General features: G+C 37.2%; 1 protein-coding gene across 1 annotated transcript in view; it reads left to right on the top strand.

Annotated features, from left to right (window-relative positions):
- LOC128243886 (uncharacterized) overlaps nucleotides 1-20,429 on the top strand; it is a 29,170-nt gene that overhangs the window by 3,546 nt on the left and 5,195 nt on the right. The window contains exons 2-9 of the mRNA XM_052961872.1: nucleotides 11,078-11,146; nucleotides 13,434-13,546; nucleotides 13,921-14,078; nucleotides 14,289-14,473; nucleotides 14,640-14,839; nucleotides 15,419-15,587; nucleotides 16,801-16,830; nucleotides 19,288-19,452. Of these exons, the coding sequence (XP_052817832.1) occupies nucleotides 11,078-11,146; nucleotides 13,434-13,546; nucleotides 13,921-14,078; nucleotides 14,289-14,473; nucleotides 14,640-14,839; nucleotides 15,419-15,587; nucleotides 16,801-16,830; nucleotides 19,288-19,452 (1,089 nt within the window). The remainder of the gene's footprint in view (nucleotides 1-11,077; nucleotides 11,147-13,433; nucleotides 13,547-13,920; nucleotides 14,079-14,288; nucleotides 14,474-14,639; nucleotides 14,840-15,418; nucleotides 15,588-16,800; nucleotides 16,831-19,287; nucleotides 19,453-20,429) is intronic.

Here is a 20,429-nt window from a genome sequence, read left to right as displayed (position 1 = left end):
GGCAATTTTGCATGTTTTATATGTTTTAAATTGCTGGAAGAAAATTGTAATCACAATAAATTAGGATTCATACGCTATCGAATAAAGAAAGATGTTCAAACACACACACACACGCACGCACACACACGTTTTTAAGAAAAAAGTATTTGCATAAACTCCGACCGAGAATTGAACAGCCGCGGTAATTCGGCAGGCATTTGGCGAAAAACCCGTGGAATTTGAAATATTGGAAATAATTCTATTGAATTTTCGAGTGTGGTGTAAACTCTAAACTTTGGAAGAGATCGTTACCCTTAGTGGAAAGCAAAATATTCTTAAAACAAAAAGGTATTGTCATAATAATATCGAAAAAGCAAAACAATATTATTAGCTTAATTATATTAGTTTAATGTACTTGAAAATGTCACTGAAGAGACACTTTCGTTCAGAGATATGTGCCTTGGACCTGGCTATCATATTGTCATAAATCTATCTTGTAGTTGATATGTGGATTAATTCAGAATGCCGCGGCATGCGCACTGGACGTTTATCAAGTGGGGAGGGTTTGACACTATCAGGGGCCGGCTGACCCCTAGTTGTCCTTTGATCCCGGAGATTAGGGACCTACTGTAACCAGATTAGTGGCCGAGCCCCGTTGTTTACCTTTGGGATGATAACAGATAATTGCTGAATAAACTGTTGAAAATTTGTTAAAGTTTGTATCGTAAGACACTTGACATTTGACTGATAACACCAATGATGTCTTTCTTACAATTAACCATCATGATTAGTGAGTGCATTCTAATATATTTCAAGTATCAGAAGTCGCACTTCTTCAGATGATAACATTATTATGAGCTTTAAAAAATTATTGTATCACACAGATTCAATATGGTACAATATTTAAGAATATGGGATTGACTTCAATGCCGACCTAATGCGACCAAACGCATGATTACAAATATGGTACAAGGTGACACCAAATGTTGCCACATGTTACATGTTTACACAACTAATTATCCTCTCCCGAGCAAGATCAAAGAGCTGGTCAAGAACGAGCGGGATATACATATTAAGTTTATCAATTATTACTTAATGCGCCTACTCTCTAGGTGTTTTGAGATTAATAGTATTATTGTTTCGTTTGTATGCTTTGATCTCCTCTGGTCACGCGCAAAATAAGTCTAAGCTGAAAATAATGAATGGTGACAGTCCCTGAGGTGCATATATACTTACAAATATTTCCTATATGGTTTTGCACATTACGAGAGATTTTCACATTGAAGAAGTTTATTTTTTAGTTCATAGGGATCATATTATATGAGTAAACTAAGGGGATTTTCCGTTCTACCGCCCCCTCTCCCGGGGAAATATACATTTTTTTAAGTTGGTTTGCGTTGGTCAATAACTTTCCAAAGAACAGACTCGGTCCAACTATTTATACCATTGTTTGGGTGTACATGTATATTTCGGGCTTCCGATGGATGTCTGTATCTGACCAGAATGTCGTCTGTATCTAGACAGAATGTCGTCTGCATATGGCCAGAATGTCGTCGGTATATGGCCAGAATGTCGTCTGTATCTGGACAGAATGTCGTCTGTATCTGACAAGAATGTCGTATGTATCTGACAAGAATGTCGTCTGTATCTGAATGTTACTGTAGCGCAAACATAAACGTTGTTATTACTCTAATGAATGTCTTTGTATGTTCCGAAGTTTTTACCTAGCTTCGAAAACATCATCTGACGGGATAAAAGCTTTTATCATGTGCCGGAAAACATTTTGACAAATCCCATGATTATCACTGTAAATCTCTTCATTACAATATACACACACCAATGGTGTTCGGATCTGTTTACAGTTTCTACGAGATATCTGGGTTTATATGATGGCATGGTTTGATATCAGCTATTCGTGGCACACCAAGTCAGAGTTATTGTTGTTTGAGCAATGAATCATAATTTGCCACTATGATTACACGATAGCGTCTTAAAATGAGTTCTAAGTTAAAACCATTTTTATTTCTTCCAGTTACAATTTATTACGATTCTCACGAGGAACGAAGGTCATTCCGATACCGTATATTACATATTCTACACATGCTCTACAATTTTTGCAGGCAATTTCATTTCGGCTTTTGAAAATGCTCGTCTTTCAAAACAAAACATAGTCATTGCCTAGGATAGTTCAATTAATATCCGTTATACAAATTCGCGAAGTAAAAGGTTAATTAAGCGAAAGAAACAAATTAAACCATTCATGAACTATTTCCAGCAATCATAATGTCTGTAAGGAAACACAACAGGCTGTTTATATTGCCTGCTCGAACGATCGCAGTTTTACTGTTTAATGCATACTACACTACACTGGTTCTATTTTACACCATAATATTGTAAGTGCTAATGGAGGTCCATACATAACCCTTTAACTGGATAACGACGTCACATGTTAAGGGCTGCAATGCTATGTACAAACCGTAGGAGGTTTTATTGCACGTCTAACTGCAGAATGATCGAGTGCAGGTCTTGTATGCAGTAAAAATCACATATAACTTCAAAATCGCTGCTGAAAGAATTCTTACAATCCAAAACAAAGCAACAAACCAGTTATATTTCTGTGTAATACGAACGACCTGATGACATACGAACACACTATAACAATTTTCTGCTTGCGAGGAATTTCTCTGTTTTTCTATTTTTCACTCGTCATTTCCAAGCGAATGTTGGCAAGCAGGAAGAGACGTCTTTGTTACGTCTTTCATCCGTTGCTTTCAGCCGTAACGTTTGATCATTGATACATTATGGGTGTGTGATATCTTTGTTTCGGAATCAATACTAAGTCAAAACAGTTGAAACATGAAAACATGATATAGAAAGTCTTACACAAGTAGGAAATAATAAAAAGCAAGAACACAGATGAAACTACGAATCACTTTATTAAAATTGAAATATAAGTCTAGAGCCTGATACATCAGTATATAAGTCTAGAGCCTGATACATCAGTATATAAGTCTAGAGCCTGATACATCAGTATATAAGTCTAGAGCCTGATACATCAGTATATAAGTCTAGAGCCTGATACATCAGTATATAAGTCTAGAGCCTGATACATCAGTATATAAGTCTAGAGCCTGATACATCAGTATATAGGTATAAGTCTAGAGCCTGATACATCAGTATATAAGTCTAGAGCCTGATACATCAGTATATAAGTCTAGAGCCTGATACATCAGTATATAGGTATTTGGTTTACAACTCATTGGAACTGTTTATGGATAGCGTTTGATGACAGTATCGGTCAGGGATATAATGTATAAATATGTGAATATACACACAGTCATCTATGGTTTGAGATGGTCATCAAACGAACGCCTTGTTGTGGTAGTCACTAGATGGACGGTTTTCCACTTTTCATCATTAAAGGTTGCAGCATCCATGTACAACCACGCCGTGATAGTTTAACCATTTGAATACAACGATGTAAACTATCAGTTTTGTGCAGGTGTGGATAGTGTTAGAACCTAGCACAGAGCTGGCCATTCTACGATCAGTTGAAGCTCCTCAATATCGGCCAGAAATAATTTATTAGTTCGTTTGGCCGATGATAAGATCGCCAGTTGACCGTTTAGCACTGGGCTGGGTCTGGTCGGGCTTACATTAGCCTCATAAATACCGTCATATGCTTTATACGTGTAGTTTTGATGGACACAGTTATTTATTTCGTGTAAGCCAACACTGTCTTACCGAGACGTGAGAATGTGTCGTTAAAAATTATCCCTTATGTAAGAGTACAATGTGGTATTTACGTGTTTAGGAGTCGTGAAACAAATTCCGTATGTAAGCGTACACTGTGGTATTGTCCTGGGTAGATGTCGTCAAACAAATCCCGTATGTAAGCGTACACTGTGGTATTGTCCTGGGTAGATGTCGTCAAACAAATCCCGTATGTAAGCGTACACTGTGGTATTGTCCTGGGTAGATGTCGTCAAACAAATTCCGTATGTAAGCGTACACTGTGGTATTGTCCTGGGTAGATGTCGTCAAACAAATTCCGTATGTAAGCGTACACTGTGGTATTGTCCTGGGTAGATGTCGTCAAACAAATCCCGTATGTAAGCGTACACTGTGGTATTGTCCTGGGTAGATGTCGTCAAACAAATTCCGTATGTAAGCGTACACTGTGGTATTGACCTAGGTAGATGTAGTCAACTGAATCCTTCGTTACGTTTGCAATGGTTTGAATATCACTTTACTTTAACAAAATAAACGTAGTATCTTCGTATGTTTTGTTTACATTAGTTCTTATGCGAAGTAGCCAGCCAGTATGATATTCTTGAGTCGTTTGATTTAATCAACTGAGATCGGAGGTTAAATTACCCTTTAAGTTTGCAATCTGTAATGAACAATTCAACTTTTTGTTGTACTGTTCCCGGTAAAACAGGAAAATGGAATTACTAATACATTTTTTTGCACGCAAAACCCTTTTAAATTACACCACACTAGTTTGACGTTGACGTTGTGTTACGCTCCCTGGAACGATTTACGTGCTCTTGGCCAAATGAAATAATAAAGAGATCAAATATAGATACAATTATACTGATGAATATTCCGAATTTCTAGTCCGTCCGTCGTATCTTCATAAATGAGCAGAGATGAAACAGAGGCTGACCAACATATGTTCCTAAACTTTCCTTAGATGAAAGCCAGTGAAAATTGCTCATCCTGATTTTTATCTATGATGAATTTTATCTTTCATTGCAAATCAAAATCAATGGATATTTTATCTTACAAAGTGGACATTTGTCTTAATCCGCGAACAGCTTTCATAGACAAAATAAATGTAAATGTTTTCCACCTGTTAAAGAAACCGGTTTTCTGTCAGAAACAGACAGTTTACGAAATTTAGTTTTCTGCAAAATTGATTTTGTATGATTTATGAATTGCAACTAACATCAGTTTTGGCACTGAAATATACATAACATCACATCAAAAGATATACAATTATTAAGTTGAAACAACTATTTTGGTATCTACAAACCTATACGATTACATTCTGTCTCAAAATACCTCGGAAGAGTTTAAAAACAAACAATCGATACATTCTGTAAACATTTATTTTTATATTCGGCATCACCTTAAGTCTACACACACATACAGTCTACACATCACCTACAGTCTACACATCACCTTCAGTCTACACATTACCTTCAGTCTACACATCACCTACAGTCTACATATCACCTTCAGTCTACACATCACCTACAGTCTACACATCACCTACAGTCTACACATCACCTACAGTCTACTCATCACATACAATCTACACATCACCTACAGTCTACACATCACATACAGTCTACACATCACCTACACATCACCGACAGACTACACTTCACCTACAGTCTACACATCACCTACAGTTTACACATCACCTACAGTTTACACATCACCTACAGTTTACACATCACCTACAGTTTACACATCACTTACAGTCTACTCATCACATACAATCTACACATCACCTACAGTCTACACATCACATACAGTCTACACATCACCTTCAGGCTACACATCACTTACTGTCTACACACCACATAAGTCTACACATTACCTACACATCACCTACAGACTATACATCACCAACAGTCTACACATCACCTACAGTCTACACATAACCAACAGTCTACACATCACATACAGTCTACACATCATCTACAGTCTACACGTCATCTATAGTATACACATCACATACAGTCTACACATCACCTACAGTCTACACGTCATCTATAGTCTACTCATCACATACAGTCTACACATCACATACAGTCTACACGTCATCTATAGTCTACACATCACCTACAGTATACACATCACCTACAGTCTACACATCACCTACAGTCTACACATCACATACAGTCTACACGTCATCTACAGTCTACTCATCACCTAAAGTCTACACGTCACATACAGTCTACACAGCACATACAGTCTACATATCACCTACAATCTACACATCACCTACAGTCTACACATCACATACAATCTACACATCACATACAGTCTACACATCACCTACAGTCTACACATCACCTACAGTCTACACATCACCTAAAGTCTACACATCACCTACAGTATACACATCACCTACAGTCTACACATCACCTACAGTCTACACACCACTTACAGTCTTCACGTCACCTACAGTCTACACATCACCTACAGTCTACACGTCACCTACAGTCTACACATCACATACAGTCTACACATCATTTACAGTCTACACATGACATAGGTCTACACATCACATACACATCACCTACAGTCTACTCATCACCTACAGTCTACACATCACCTACAGTCTACACATCACCTACAGTCTACACATCACCTACAGTCTACACGTCACATACAATCTACACATCACCTACAGTCTACACATCACATGCAGTCTACACATCACCTACAGTCTACACTTTACATACACATCACCTACAGACTACACATCATCTACAGTCTGCACATCACCTACAGTTTACACTTTATAAACACACCACCTACAGTCTACACATTACCTACAGTCTACACATCACATACAGTCTACACATCACCTACAGTCTACACATCACCTACAGTCTACACAACATCTACAGTCTACACAGCACATAAGTCTACACATCACCTTCAGTCTACACATCACCTACAGTCTACACATCACCTAAAGTCTACACATTATTGTTTGGAATACTAAAATAACTTGATGTCTTATCATTAAATTTCTTTCTAGCTGTGACCCATCATTTGTTCCTTTTTCAAATAGTGATATTCACCTTTAACACTGCATTTTCTAGAAGGCCCAAACCTAGCGTTTAATGTTGAAACGTCATGCACTCGCTGGTGCTTTTAGGTATGATATGTATATTAATATATTGACGCATTTTGACCAAATTGCTTCAAAAGAGATCAGGGACTACATACGAGAAGTGTTACTTCTAATCAAAGACAAAGTTCTTTTTTTTTTCAAGCAAGATCCAAAGAATTTTATATGATTTCACAGGATACCTCTCTGAAAATGGTTGCAAATGATTTGATGTAATTAAATGCTAAATTTCTTTTGAAGATTATTACAAATGCACACTTGAGATTATGCGATTTTGAGCGGTTCGAGAAACGTGCTCATAGATGAAAGAGGCACCTCCTCGGCACTGCAATATAATGTTGATTTCTCCTTGTACAAGTGTGACTGATATATCTGTGCAAGTGTGACTGATATATCCGTGTAAATCAAGCTAGTCATCTCGGTGTATTTTAAGCCTAATCAGCCGTCTATATTACGTTTTTATAAAACCAGTCACAGATAGTTATGTAGATTTAACTTGAAAGTATGTATACATTCCATGGTCTCTTATAAGATTTAAGCAATTTTCCATAGCTTTTACAAATATATGCATGTTTTAAATGTGTCGTCTTTACCGTCATAGTAATAGCGATGTCAGTTTTATTTGATTGTTTATTTAAAATAACAAACACAATTATATTTGCTTACAAAATGTTTACATCATAAATTAGATATAACATTACAATAACGCCTGTGTAATTGTAGGAACATCTTGCTTTAGTCTTACATTTATTGCTTACAACTCCTCACAACCCTGTTTTTCTCTGCGTCATGTGGGAAGCACGTGTTCAAATCCGTGTTGCATCTTCTTAAATCCCCGTTTAATTCCTTAAATTGGAAACTAATGTATTTGACCTTTGTTCCAACGAAAAATAAACGAACTAATTAGAGAGAGATAAATATTTATAAAAATAAAAGCACGCGTTCTGACATTAAGTCTGGTGAGGATTTTGTCAATGGTTCCATCCCTTGATTGTTTCATCCAGGGCTTTCCGAGACTGTTTATGAAGTGTTGTACTTATTACCGCCGTCATTGAGCAGGTCCAACCAATCTGAGACTGGTGTGTTCATAGTTTGGAGTCCAGAATGTTAAAACTTTTTATGAGTACTTTGGACCCATGAGAGTGGTGCGCGGTATGCAGAAACTCAATTTCGACATCATACTGTATACAGTCTCAAAATCGTAAAAAAATATTTGTAACGCAGGATAGGGACAACGAATATTTGTTGGTATTCAATTGGGGGGGGGGGCTCATTTTTTAATATTGAAGGCGTTTAAAAATGTTAAAACTATTGTTCTATTATTATAAATATCCAAACATAATGATGTTTTTCTTTGAGAAAAGTCCTACTAATGGCTTACCTTAGTAAAAACCTAAGCCATACCGTAAACCAAGATTTTGGAACGATGTCATTGGCAGGCCATCACTCTTAAGGTTGTTAATGTTTGTTCCAAATTGATGTAATAACAATTGAATCAAAGTAACTGATGCCGCTGAGTCTCGGAATTATTTCTTCTGAGACGTTTGCATAGAATCGGTTCATAACTAAGCCATTTTGCTTAACTGTTTCTTTTCGGTGCCAAAAGGTCAATCGTTTTGTCGCAATAAGTCATTCTAAGTTAATAAGTAATAACAAAATGACTTGTAAATACTTGTGAAAACAAACGTTCTATTAACCTCTCCGCAATATTTCATATTAACAGATAATAACACTTACACAGATTGTTCACACCGGTTGCCTTGTAAGTTACGTTCTCATGATTATACAATGGAAACTACAGGAACACACCCAGTAGTCAACAATCTAACGAAGAGCATGCTTAAATGCATAAGATTAAGATCTTACAGACATCAAACGGGAGACACGTACAACGTACAGAACAACACATACATACCACATATAAACAACATATCTGTATTATGTTATGTTTGGATAACGCCTTGGAGCAGTCATACTTCATACCTCGTCGGCATACTGTAATGGAAATATCAGCTTCTTATTTCGTCTACTTTTTCACGCTATCATGCAAACAATTTAACATCTCCAAAAGGATCCTCGAACAACGTCATATGTTTTATTTTCCTTTGATATTCACAATAATACTACATCTATATCTATAACAACAATAAAATCTATCAGGACAGGCCCAGTAGCATAAACAATTATGAAGATCCTGTCGATCAAGGCAAAACAAAGAAACGCAACGCTTCGAAACAATCAAAATTAAACAACGATTAAATATCTTCATTGAAATATTAAATGTTTGGCTAGTGACGTCTACTCTTGTGGTTCAAACAGCACTGTTATGACCGAAAGAAAGAAACAGCACACGCAGGTCTTGTCAACATTACGCAGGGTCAGTAATTAATACTACCTGTATTTATCAAGTTGATGGATGTCTTGACAAGAGTGTTTGATTAAATAAAGAAAATACACGACTGAAATTCCGTTGAGTACTTACGGTAAACCCAACACGTCGTACCAATGGTGATAGTGTGATAGTTGTGTTATGGGTTATGTCTGGTAGCGATCTCCATTGTTTGCATTTTGGGCCGTGATCCTTATGCGTTTAAACATGATCCTGGCCTCGTTTAAGGCTAATGGGCTTGTCATTGTAGTTTTCATAAAGAATGTATAATATTTGTATCAGGGTCAATGATATCACTCCGGTTGAAACCGGTTTCTGTGGTCAAAGTTGTCACCAATCTCAACAATTGTACATAAAGTATTAACATGTCTGCTAAGTACTCACTGCAGAAAATATAAGGACGCCTCTGCATAGAGTTCCATAAATCAAGTTTCCATTTCATCAAATTCACTACGAACGATTTTACGAGCATTTCGATGCTCTCAAAGTTATATTCTGTATCTGAACTATTATTTCGATCGTTATAACGATTATGTTTGAATGCTACCTGGAATTGCTATAGAACATTTTAACAGAGAAATGTGCAATCATTTGACTGATAAGCCATTTTTTCCAGCGATTTATTTTATTGACTAATCTGCCCCAGGTATGCAAGACGCTGTTTTAGAATCTGATACTCACCTCAATTAGAATAAGCAATAATAAACGGTGTTACAAAACAGTGCCAAGCGGTTCAGTTTCATAACTTCCGACGGTGCATGTTACTTTTTGTTTTTAAATGAAACCGTCCCTCATAAAAGCAAAATGATATGTTTTTATTCGTTGAAACATTGCATTAAACATTGATGATGCATTGTGATTTGTTGTCATGCATATTAAATATCAATTGTTATCTTATAATGTTTTCATTTAATCATATAAATATATTTTGCAGTATTAATACTCCAGCCCATACAAAATTAATATTTCTAGGCATAAATGTTCTAATAAACAGAACAGCGTCTAACAAATAAATTATGACATGTCGGAAAAATTAAACTATCAGACGAACGTTGCAATTGTGGCTGTCCCTTCATATGCCTCCCTAAGACGTGAGGAAGTACTTCGGTGATGGGTGTTGTCAGCAATGTAGCAATAACAGAAACGTTTAAAGAATCTTGTCATGATTTATCGAGTGCATTCCTCGCCCATCCGTTTCCCAGATCACACTTTCAGACTTGTTTCTTCAACTGTCAACTGCGCATGTGCCACATATATCACTACGCGAATAAAATATGTAATTTGCCGAGGAAACATGACGCAAACAATTATTTTTCGAAACCGAATCTTTCTTAATTCAGTGGAGGCAAATGGATTTGTGTCTTTATTTACATGTTAATCATTGTAAAGCCCGTGTTTTGCTGTGTAATATGGTGCAAAGAGAGCATACTACATCAGGTTTGAGGTGTTGAGCCATGTGCTTTGGTCATTAAGAGGCCCGTCAAGAAAATAGCGATGGAATTTCCAGGCGAAGTTAATTGAAACGAAAGAGCGGAACGGATCGTCAAAATGCGGCTAGTACCGCGGAACATCTTAACAAACGGTTTACTGCTAGAATAATACCCGCTCATTTGATCTAATAACCCATCGCTTTGTCAAAACATAGCGTGAAGATAAATCATTTTCAAAACGAGATTTACCTGTGTGACATATCCATGTCTTATCAGATAATATATGACAGATTTTAGATACATTCCGATCTCATGATACTGTATATTTTGATGTTGTTTCTAGATTCGAATCATAGCAGATTTAAGCAGCAAGATTATTGTATCATTTTGTTTTAATTTCAGGGGCAGGGCAATTATTCTTGAGTGTGTTGATGACGTCTATATCTGCCTTGCAAAATGGACTCGATCATGGTAAGATACCGGAACAGAGACTTATGTACACTGTTTTAATTGCAAGTCATTGTGGTAGTTGATCCAAATATTATTAAAAGCATGGATTGAATGTGTCGTGCAATCCTCTTCACTGAAGCTCATGTTACTTGTACCAGTTGTTGCTGCTTTCACAAAAAATGTCCTATACTTAGCCCCTATATCATTTTAAAACGGGTATAAATGTCATCACCATTTTTGTTTTCAACGGTATTCACTCATTGAATAATGTATTTCTTACCTCTACCATATTAGCATTAGCACTAATCCCTTGTGACTTGAACTTTTGGTGTAAGATGCAGTTGTGCCAATCATTACCCCTAACCGACTTGTACAAACTTTTTACATCATCGACAATACCCGCAGTACAAGCTAAACATCAACTATTAAATTACAGAAAGTGTATATACACGAAGACAGATGCGTGGATACATAAATTCAGTTTCCTACAAATGCAATTAACAATGTGCCAGTATTGAGCTTAGGTTTTGCCGGTGGAAGTCGAAACATTTGACTAAATTAAGGAAGTGGAAAAATACAATTTTGTGCAAACAGAACAAGCATTATCATCTTAATCGCTTCATGAACCTACTGGAATACAACTTCCACCTGAATTGTCAGAGCAAAGTGCATCTTCAATCTTAGGTAATCTTATCGGTGCCATTCTGAATGCATTTTATTGCACATATGTTATCGAAAACACATACATAAATGTTTCATGTCCTTTGACTCGGATCGATCTGTAATTGTGTAGTAGTGTTTCTGAAAGAGCCCGCGCACATGCGGCACGTGGGGCATTACCGTCCGTCGGATATGTCAATTAAACAGAAAATCGCTCACAGATTTTGATGTAAGCTCTTCTCCATTAGTCTGTTTGCCATCAGTTTTATCAACATGTCTTACTGGGTTTCAACCGGCTCGGGTAAACATCTTACCGCAGCACGAACAGGAGAATGAAATATGGAAGCAAAATGCGTTTCCAGAAGTTAATTAAACTATTAATGGTTATCAAAATAAATTGTTTGGTTGATTGTAGGGCTGATAATGGTTAACATGCATGTCAAGAGCTCATTGAAATCTAATTCATTTCAACTTCAAATGCGATCTGAAAGACAGGTATCGTTAATCAAATACTCATTTATTTGCTCTAAGAAATGTGTGATTATATTTAAAAAAAAAGTTTGCATTTTTTGCTAACATGCTTTTTCCTGCAAAATCATCAATATGATATATTTCTCACGCATAATATTATAGTAGTATAAATTTGTAATACCATATACAATGTACATAATATATTTCATAAGTAAAAGTAAATAAACGATTTTCACAGCATGCAGCATCAGCCTCTAACAGCAATGCAATTGCATTAGAACAACAACACCATGATACATGATTGGTGTATGATAGTATATATTACATACACGGAGTTTACTGTCTAGAGTTACACCGCCTATGATGAGAGGGTGAAAATCAAGACCTCTTCTAATTTTCTAATTATTGTCCCATCAGGGAATACACCTGTCCTTATTACATTCGATCGGCCTTCAAATGCGCGGCGAAATTATTCCTAAATTATTTCATTTCCACCCAACGCCCCGTGTACAAACTCTGTCTTGGATCATTTCAACTCCGTTTTCAACTCATTTGTCAAAATCTGTTCACGGGGCTATTAAGCAGACGTTAAAGTTGCCACTAGTTGCCACAAGTGATTGCCGAAAGTGGCATGATCCTTGAGGTATGAAGAGAGGGAAGAAACCTTGTTTTACCACTAATGACGGGATAGAAGACATTTTAAGTGGGCAATTATTGTAGGCGATTTTGAAGACAGTTTGAAACGTGAAGCCCGAATTAACACATTCAAAGAATTCCGTGCACATTTTAATGAAGTTCATATATTGTTATTATAAGTATAACTGTAAGATTGATATCTTATCGCTCCAAAATAGTTTCTTATGCATTCTTGTTTTTGTCTTGCCCTAAATGATTCATCATGAATCGTTTTAATACGGACTATTTCCTGGGGCTACTACCGGGTAACTGTTATGTTGTGCAAAGTGCTTCACCTATAAAATTAATGATCTCGTAATTTGACAACCATTTTTACAAGGACAAGTTTGAAAGCCGAATGTCATATAAAAGACTGAATCTAGGACGCAGTAAGTAGCGTTATACAACTGCGTATGTCACTCTCAAATAAATACAAAACAATATGTAAACCTTCCATTTATCTATGTATCGGCTACCTTAACATTATCCCATGCGTTTCTAGGGACAACATATTGTCGAAAGGAAGAGAAGGGGACGGGCGCCACGGTGAAGATTGAGATGGGAGACTACGGCCGCATCGCCTCCGAGGGCTACCCCAACAACTACACCTCACAGGTCTGGAGAAAAACAATATTTATTTAGACTACTGTCAACACAGCATTACCCACCCCCCTCCCCCCACCCCGAATTTGGTTGAATTAGACACCCTAAGATTTTAAAAAGTTTTCACGTAGATGTATATGTGTGCTGAAAAAATCATTTTTTGGTTTATCTAGAATATTTTTATTTCTGGGTGCAATAGAAAGGACTATACGGTCATAAACCTACAGTCTATCACAGCCGCTACCCTCCATTCTTCTTCGGATACCAACGGTCTAAACACATTTCGATAATATGATTTTCATAATCGGTCTCGTGAGTATCCGACGATGGGAGGATGGATATTACAATCAAATCCGCAATTGTACAAAACGTCCATTATTTTGCAGGTATATCACGGTCATCTGTGTAACGTAGAGCTACAGGCGTGCAGCACGTGTAAAATCCGACTCCGGTTCGTAGAACTAAGGTTCCCGGACTGTGCCGCACAACAAACACGCGTTATGCAGCAGATACAGCCGGGACCTCGCAGTGTCTGTCTCACTGGGTAGGAGAACTTGAAAGAATTCATGAAGTAGGGAATGTAATTGTTATTTTGTTATATAATAATATGGGCGAGGAACACGAAAACACATAAACAAAGAAATAATTGAACGATTGTTTGCATTATGCATGCTATGAGAATTTTATGAGAAATAACACGGTTCGATTTATGATAAGAGTTACTGTTTTCTAACGATATTTCCCTTAACTGTAGATGTGATCATTTGCGATTATTTGAAGTGGATCAGCCCTATCATAGCACAACTGAACGGAACTATTTGAGTTCCGATGAAGGGACTACTTACGAAACCATGTCGTCCCGCGTTGTGATACAACATTGCATGTCAAATGGTACTGGGGCAGAAGGCAAACGATTTTACCTGGAGTACGAGGTAATTGGTACGTGTTACCTATAGTTTCCGTTCTTTTTAATAAAGTTGTGTTACTCTAAACATATTTCTGCATTTGATATTTTATCATAAATAATTGTTAATAGCTGATTTGCTTATTCCCCCTGTAACATGGAAGCACTCCACAGTTTTCATTTATTTTGCGCGTTTTTCAGATAAAATTTTGCATATCACCGGTACGGTGTCCTCGCCAATGTACACAGAGAGTACGGGTATTATCATATCTCCGAACTTTCCACACGGGTACGCACTGAACGGGGAGACGTTTACGTACATGATACAGAACCTCGATCCTTACGGGCACGTGCAGCTAGTTTTTGATGACTGGGATCTAGCAGAAAAGAGTCAAATACAAGTAAGATTGGTATTTCATTCATTATGCCCTCACTTCGAGGGGTGAATGAGAAAAGGTTTTAAGTGACATTAAATAAAGAAGCAGATAGATCCTTTTCGCTTTCACCCCTCGACTTGAGGATTAAGAAATAATTCTGGGCATCTTTGCGATCTTGAATGCACTGGTCAAATTTGCACTGACCGATACTTGAAGGGACAAATGACGTCGAATTTGTCAAAGCAAAGTGTAATAATAAAGAAATATATTTAATATGAACGTCAGTTTAGCTCTATCTCTGGTGCAGTGGAAATATGTGAAAACAAGCGTCTTTATCTAGATTAGAAAAGATTAATGGCATGATTTTAAACCTTCATGCACACCTGTTCACTTCAGTGATACAGATATTTACAAAAAAAAACATGTGCACAAACCACTTTAAAACTCTATAGTTCATCATCAGTCTAATTCAGGACGCATTTTCTAGAAAGGTCTCAAACCTAACAAGCTTAAGTAAAGCTCTTTAGTTAAGCTAAACTTATTACTTAATCTTCATCTTCAGTCCGCCTTTCTGAGAATGACACACTTCTATATTGTTTTCAGGTATACGATGACCTGTCGGGTAAAAATATAGCCACCATCTATGGGAAGCGGAAGCGACCTACAATCATGTCGAACGCCAACACCCTGGTTCTTGTGTTTAATGTCGGAAAAGATAAATGCGTTTACTGTAATCATATAGGCTTCAAGGCGACCTATACCTTTGTATCTGGTAAGTGCATTGATTGTTTTAATGTATATTACATTGCACATAATTACAACAGTAATTAAGGTTGGATTGTAATATATATGTATTATTGCGATTGAAACAGAAATGTTGCGAATTCCATTATCATTACATTATTGCAAGGGGATGTACCAGTATCAGTATATACCGCCACACAATCAGTTAAAAGGACGCCTTGCTTAAGAATAGAATAAAGGTGCACCTCTATTTCGGCACTATCGTCGGCCGTGAACCAAAATGTGCATATCGCAAATCATTTACAGAAAGCCAAGCTTTGTTTCTTATTTCGAAAAAAAAATCAAACCAAAACAAGAACATTAACAATGATCAAAAAAGACGATTTCATGCGATTTCAGACCTAAACAGAGATTTTACACTGTTATGTAGGATCATAGTTTTGTTTGCGCTAATCCAAAACTATTGAATAGTGTTATGTTAAATAACTGTTTTTAAAGTCCCCCCTAATGGTGGAAATCAACGCTATTCCCAGGACCGTTCAGACGCCATCAAAAAGCCATTAAGTCAGAAAATCATATTTAAATCAGATTATGAAGTCATTTACAAGCCATTGATGTTTAATTGTTAAACGCAAACTATCGTTAACAGAATTAATATAGCAATACAGTGTAATTTACAACAGAACCATTCGTTACAACAACAAGACATAAGTGGTAACATAATTCAACATTTATTCCAACTCATTGAATATATAAATGAATTACTGCGTTGTTTTAATTTACAGTATGTTTATTGTTCACGGTACAGCGCCTGCCATCTTCTCCCAAATACAATCTGGACACAAATTAGAAAACAATTTTCGGTAAACATAGTGGAATGACAACACATATTTCCAAGGGCTCATTTGATGGAAGGGTGGCACTTGTACAGTCTGTTGGAATTTTTCCCGTGCTGGCAACATGTTTTTTACATATCATTACATTGCAGACAATTGAATTTACAGAATTATTAACTAACAGAGTTTAAGGTGGGTGTTTTGTAATGCAAAACATACTGGATATGTGCGGCCACAGATGTTTCACCGAAAAGCCTTTACTTTTACACGTGTCTTTCGTTTTTTGCAATACAGTTAATTACCATTTTCACTTTGTAAGAAAAACGCTACCAATAAAAGCAGATTCTGGGTTACGAATACCTTCGAAATAATCATGTTATATTACCTTATTATTTCTAATTTTAGATGACAAATGGCTGCAGAGACCAAGAACAGGTAAAATAGTAGTAGTAGATCGATGCCATCTCCCTATACGTCTGTATGGTTTCTTGTCCTTAGCAAGTTTTCACTTACTGACCACAAGCAAAAGTTGACCTTATTGTCAATTATTTAGTACACATGTACTTAATTTTAGGCACCGTGAAACAGTATGCTTAAATAAACCTGGCCCATATTACCACGCCCCAATTACTCGAAAATTCTTCTGCTTAACAAACGTAACTTTTTATTAATAAATATAAATTATCGTCATTATCTTACAGACTATTTTCTTTTAAAGTATTAAACTCTTATGAATGTAAGTATTACAAAAATATAGCAAAAATAAAAATAGTGAGATAAGTTCAATCCTGTTATAAGGGACTTATAATATTTCGAGAAACTTAGGACCGACTCTTAAAATATTATGTTTTACAAATTATGTCTTCTTTCACTTCCGACTTATTTTTTAGCTGTGTGAAGTTAGCTAAACATACGACATTGGACATTGGACATTCAAAATCGAATGTTGTGCTGGCACGACATTGAACATTGGACATTGGACATTCAAAAGTGAAAGTCGTGCTAGCACAACATTGGACATTGGACATTCAAAATCGAATGTTGTGCTGGCACGACATTGGACATTGGACATTCAAAAGTGAAAGTCGTGCTAGCACGACATTGGACATTCAAAATCGAATGTTGTGCTGGCACGACATTGGACATTGGACATTCAAAAGTGAAAGTCGTGCTAGCACGACATTGGACATTCAAAATCGAATGTTGTGCTGGCACGACATTGGACATTTGACATTCAAAAGTGAAAGTCGTGCTAGCACGACATTGGACATTCAAAATCGAATGTTGTGCTGGCACGACATTGGACATTGGACATTCAAAAATGAATGTCGTGCCAGCACGACATTGGACATTGGACATTGGAATTTCAAAAATGAATGTCGTGCTAGCACGACATTGGACATTGGACATTCAAAAATGAATGTCGTGCTAGTACGACATTGGACATTCAAAAGTGAAAGTCGTGCTAGCACGACATTGGACATTCAAAACTGAAAGTCGTGCTGGCACATTCAAATTAATGTATGACATGTTTTATGAATGAATGTTTTCTACCGACTTTAAATTAATTCGGATGACATGCAATTTTCGGAATTAATTTTTTTGAGATACTGTCTTAAAATTATTTGCAAAAGGGTTAGAGATCACAAAAGCAATGACTCATTATAAATTTATAAACACCAAGAGAGCATTGTCTTTACGATTCCATCGCAATTTTTGAAACTTAAGCATGATTCAGATAGATATGATGTCACATATGCAGAGAAAGTTTCAAATGAATATACTTATGAATGGTCGTGGATTATATGTAGACAAACAGTGATAATGCTTTCGAAATGGCATACTTTTAATAAGCTTAATTGTTTACACACCACTGCTACACATACAGTACCATTTATAAACGAAATGAAGATAATTATATTCACAGTATATGATGACATATGGAAAATATACACATGCATTGATGATTCCAAAAAATATAAATGTAATCGTTCTTACATATACTTTATCTGGTTTTACGTATTATAACACGAAATATTGTCAATGAGCCGATTAAGTAACCTATTACTGCCTGTCGACTTATTTTTTATCGACTCAATTAGTCAAAACATTCGATTTTGAATGTCCAATGTCCAATGTTGTGCCAGCAAAAAATTCGATTTTGAATGTCCAATGTCCAATGTCGTGCCAGCACGACTTTCAATTTTGAATGTCCAATGTCGTGCTGGTACGACATTCATTTTTGAATGTCCAATGTCCAATGTCGTGCCAGCACAACATTCGATTTTGAATGTCCAATGTCCAATGTCGTGCTAGCACGACATTCATTTTTGAAATCCCAATGTCCAATGTCGTGCTGGCACGACATTCATTTTTGAATGTTCAATGTCCAGTGTCGTGCTAGCACGACTTTCACTTTTGAATGTCCAATGTCCAATGTCGTGCCAGCACAACATTCGATTTTGAATGTCCAATGTCGTGCCAGCACAACATTCGATTTTGAATATCCAATGTCCAATGTCGTGCTAGCACGACATTCACTTTTGAATGTCCAATGTCGTGCCAGCACAACATTCGATTTTGAATGTCCAATATCCAATGTCGTGCTAGCACGACATTCATTTTTGAAATCCCAATGTCATATTCCGAAAACGTCAACTTTACTATAAAACCGATTTCTGCATGTTATTTCAATGTACGTGTGGATCGCATTGTCATTTCCGTAAAAATAAACACAGATCTGTTTGTCGTATCAAATTATTGTTGACCTTATAGATAATTTCAGAATACTTTAAATCGAAATATCCAACAGCGCCGGATTTATTTCATGTTAAAACATATAAGTCATAAATATACATTAGTTACATACGGATATCATCAATGTTTCCACAGACTGCAGTGATAGTTACCGTGTGGACCCCGGGGGTGAGATCGAGTTCCGGACGGACTCCTCGGGGCTACCCCAGTGGTACGACTGTGTATGGACCGTGAAGCAGGTCATGGCTAACTACCCAGACGGTGTCAACCTCAGGATAGACCATGTTAACCTTGGCGAAGGTAAGTGACTGTTTTAATTCCACCGCTAGTCTTGTTTCCTACTCTCGGATGGTCAAATATTGTTTTAGTCCGGGCCGGTCTCTCCACTGATATCTTGGTCTTGAACTTTTCTCGAGACATTGCCCAGTTTTGATAGTCTAGGTCAGTGAATCGTAGACCTCAGTACTTAAGATTATGGTCAAATTGTCACTAGCGGAATAGACACACCTTGATGTTTCGTATCATTCCCTAAGTATCTTTTCTGAGTCTGCGTCTTATAATCTGGCTTAATGCGTTAATGATGATGGGCCTAGTCCCAAACTAAAACGTAAGTGACATTGGGCTTAGTCTCGAACTCAATGCGTATGTGATCAATGGCCTTGTCCCTAAATCAAGGCGTCAGTGATCATGGGATTAGTCCCCAACTCAAGGCGAAAGTGATCATGGACTTAGTCTCCAACTCAAGGCGTCAGTTCTCATGGGATTAGTCCCCAACTCAAGGCGAAAGTGATCATGGACTTAGTCTCTAACTCCAGGCGTCAGTTCTCATGGGATTAGTCCCCAACTCAAGGCGAAAGTGATCATGGACTTAGTCTCTAACTCCAGGCGTCAGTTCTCATGGGATTAGTCCCCAACTCAAGGCGAAAGCGATCATGGACTTAGTCTCTAACTCCAGGCGTCAGCGATCATGGGATTAGTCCCCAACTCAAGGCGAAAGTTATCATGATCATGGACTTAGTCTCCAACTTAAGGCGAAAGTGATCATGGACTTAGTCTCCAACTCAAGGCGAAAGTGATCATGGGCCTTTTCCCTAACTCAAGGCGTAAGTAATCACGGGCCTAGTCCCCAACTCAAGGCGTAAGTAATCACGGGCTTAGTCCCCAACTCAAGGCGTAAGTTTCCATGGGCCTAGTCACCAACTCACGGCGGAAGTGATCGTGGGCCTAGTTCCCAACTCCAAGCGTAAGTGATCATGGGCCTAGTCCCCAACTCAAGG

Source organism: Mya arenaria, chromosome 8, assembly GCF_026914265.1.
Source record: "Mya arenaria isolate MELC-2E11 chromosome 8, ASM2691426v1".
Classification (NCBI taxonomy): Eukaryota; Metazoa; Mollusca; class Bivalvia; order Myida; family Myidae; genus Mya; species Mya arenaria.
This window is presented reverse-complemented; position numbering and strand designations above follow the sequence as displayed.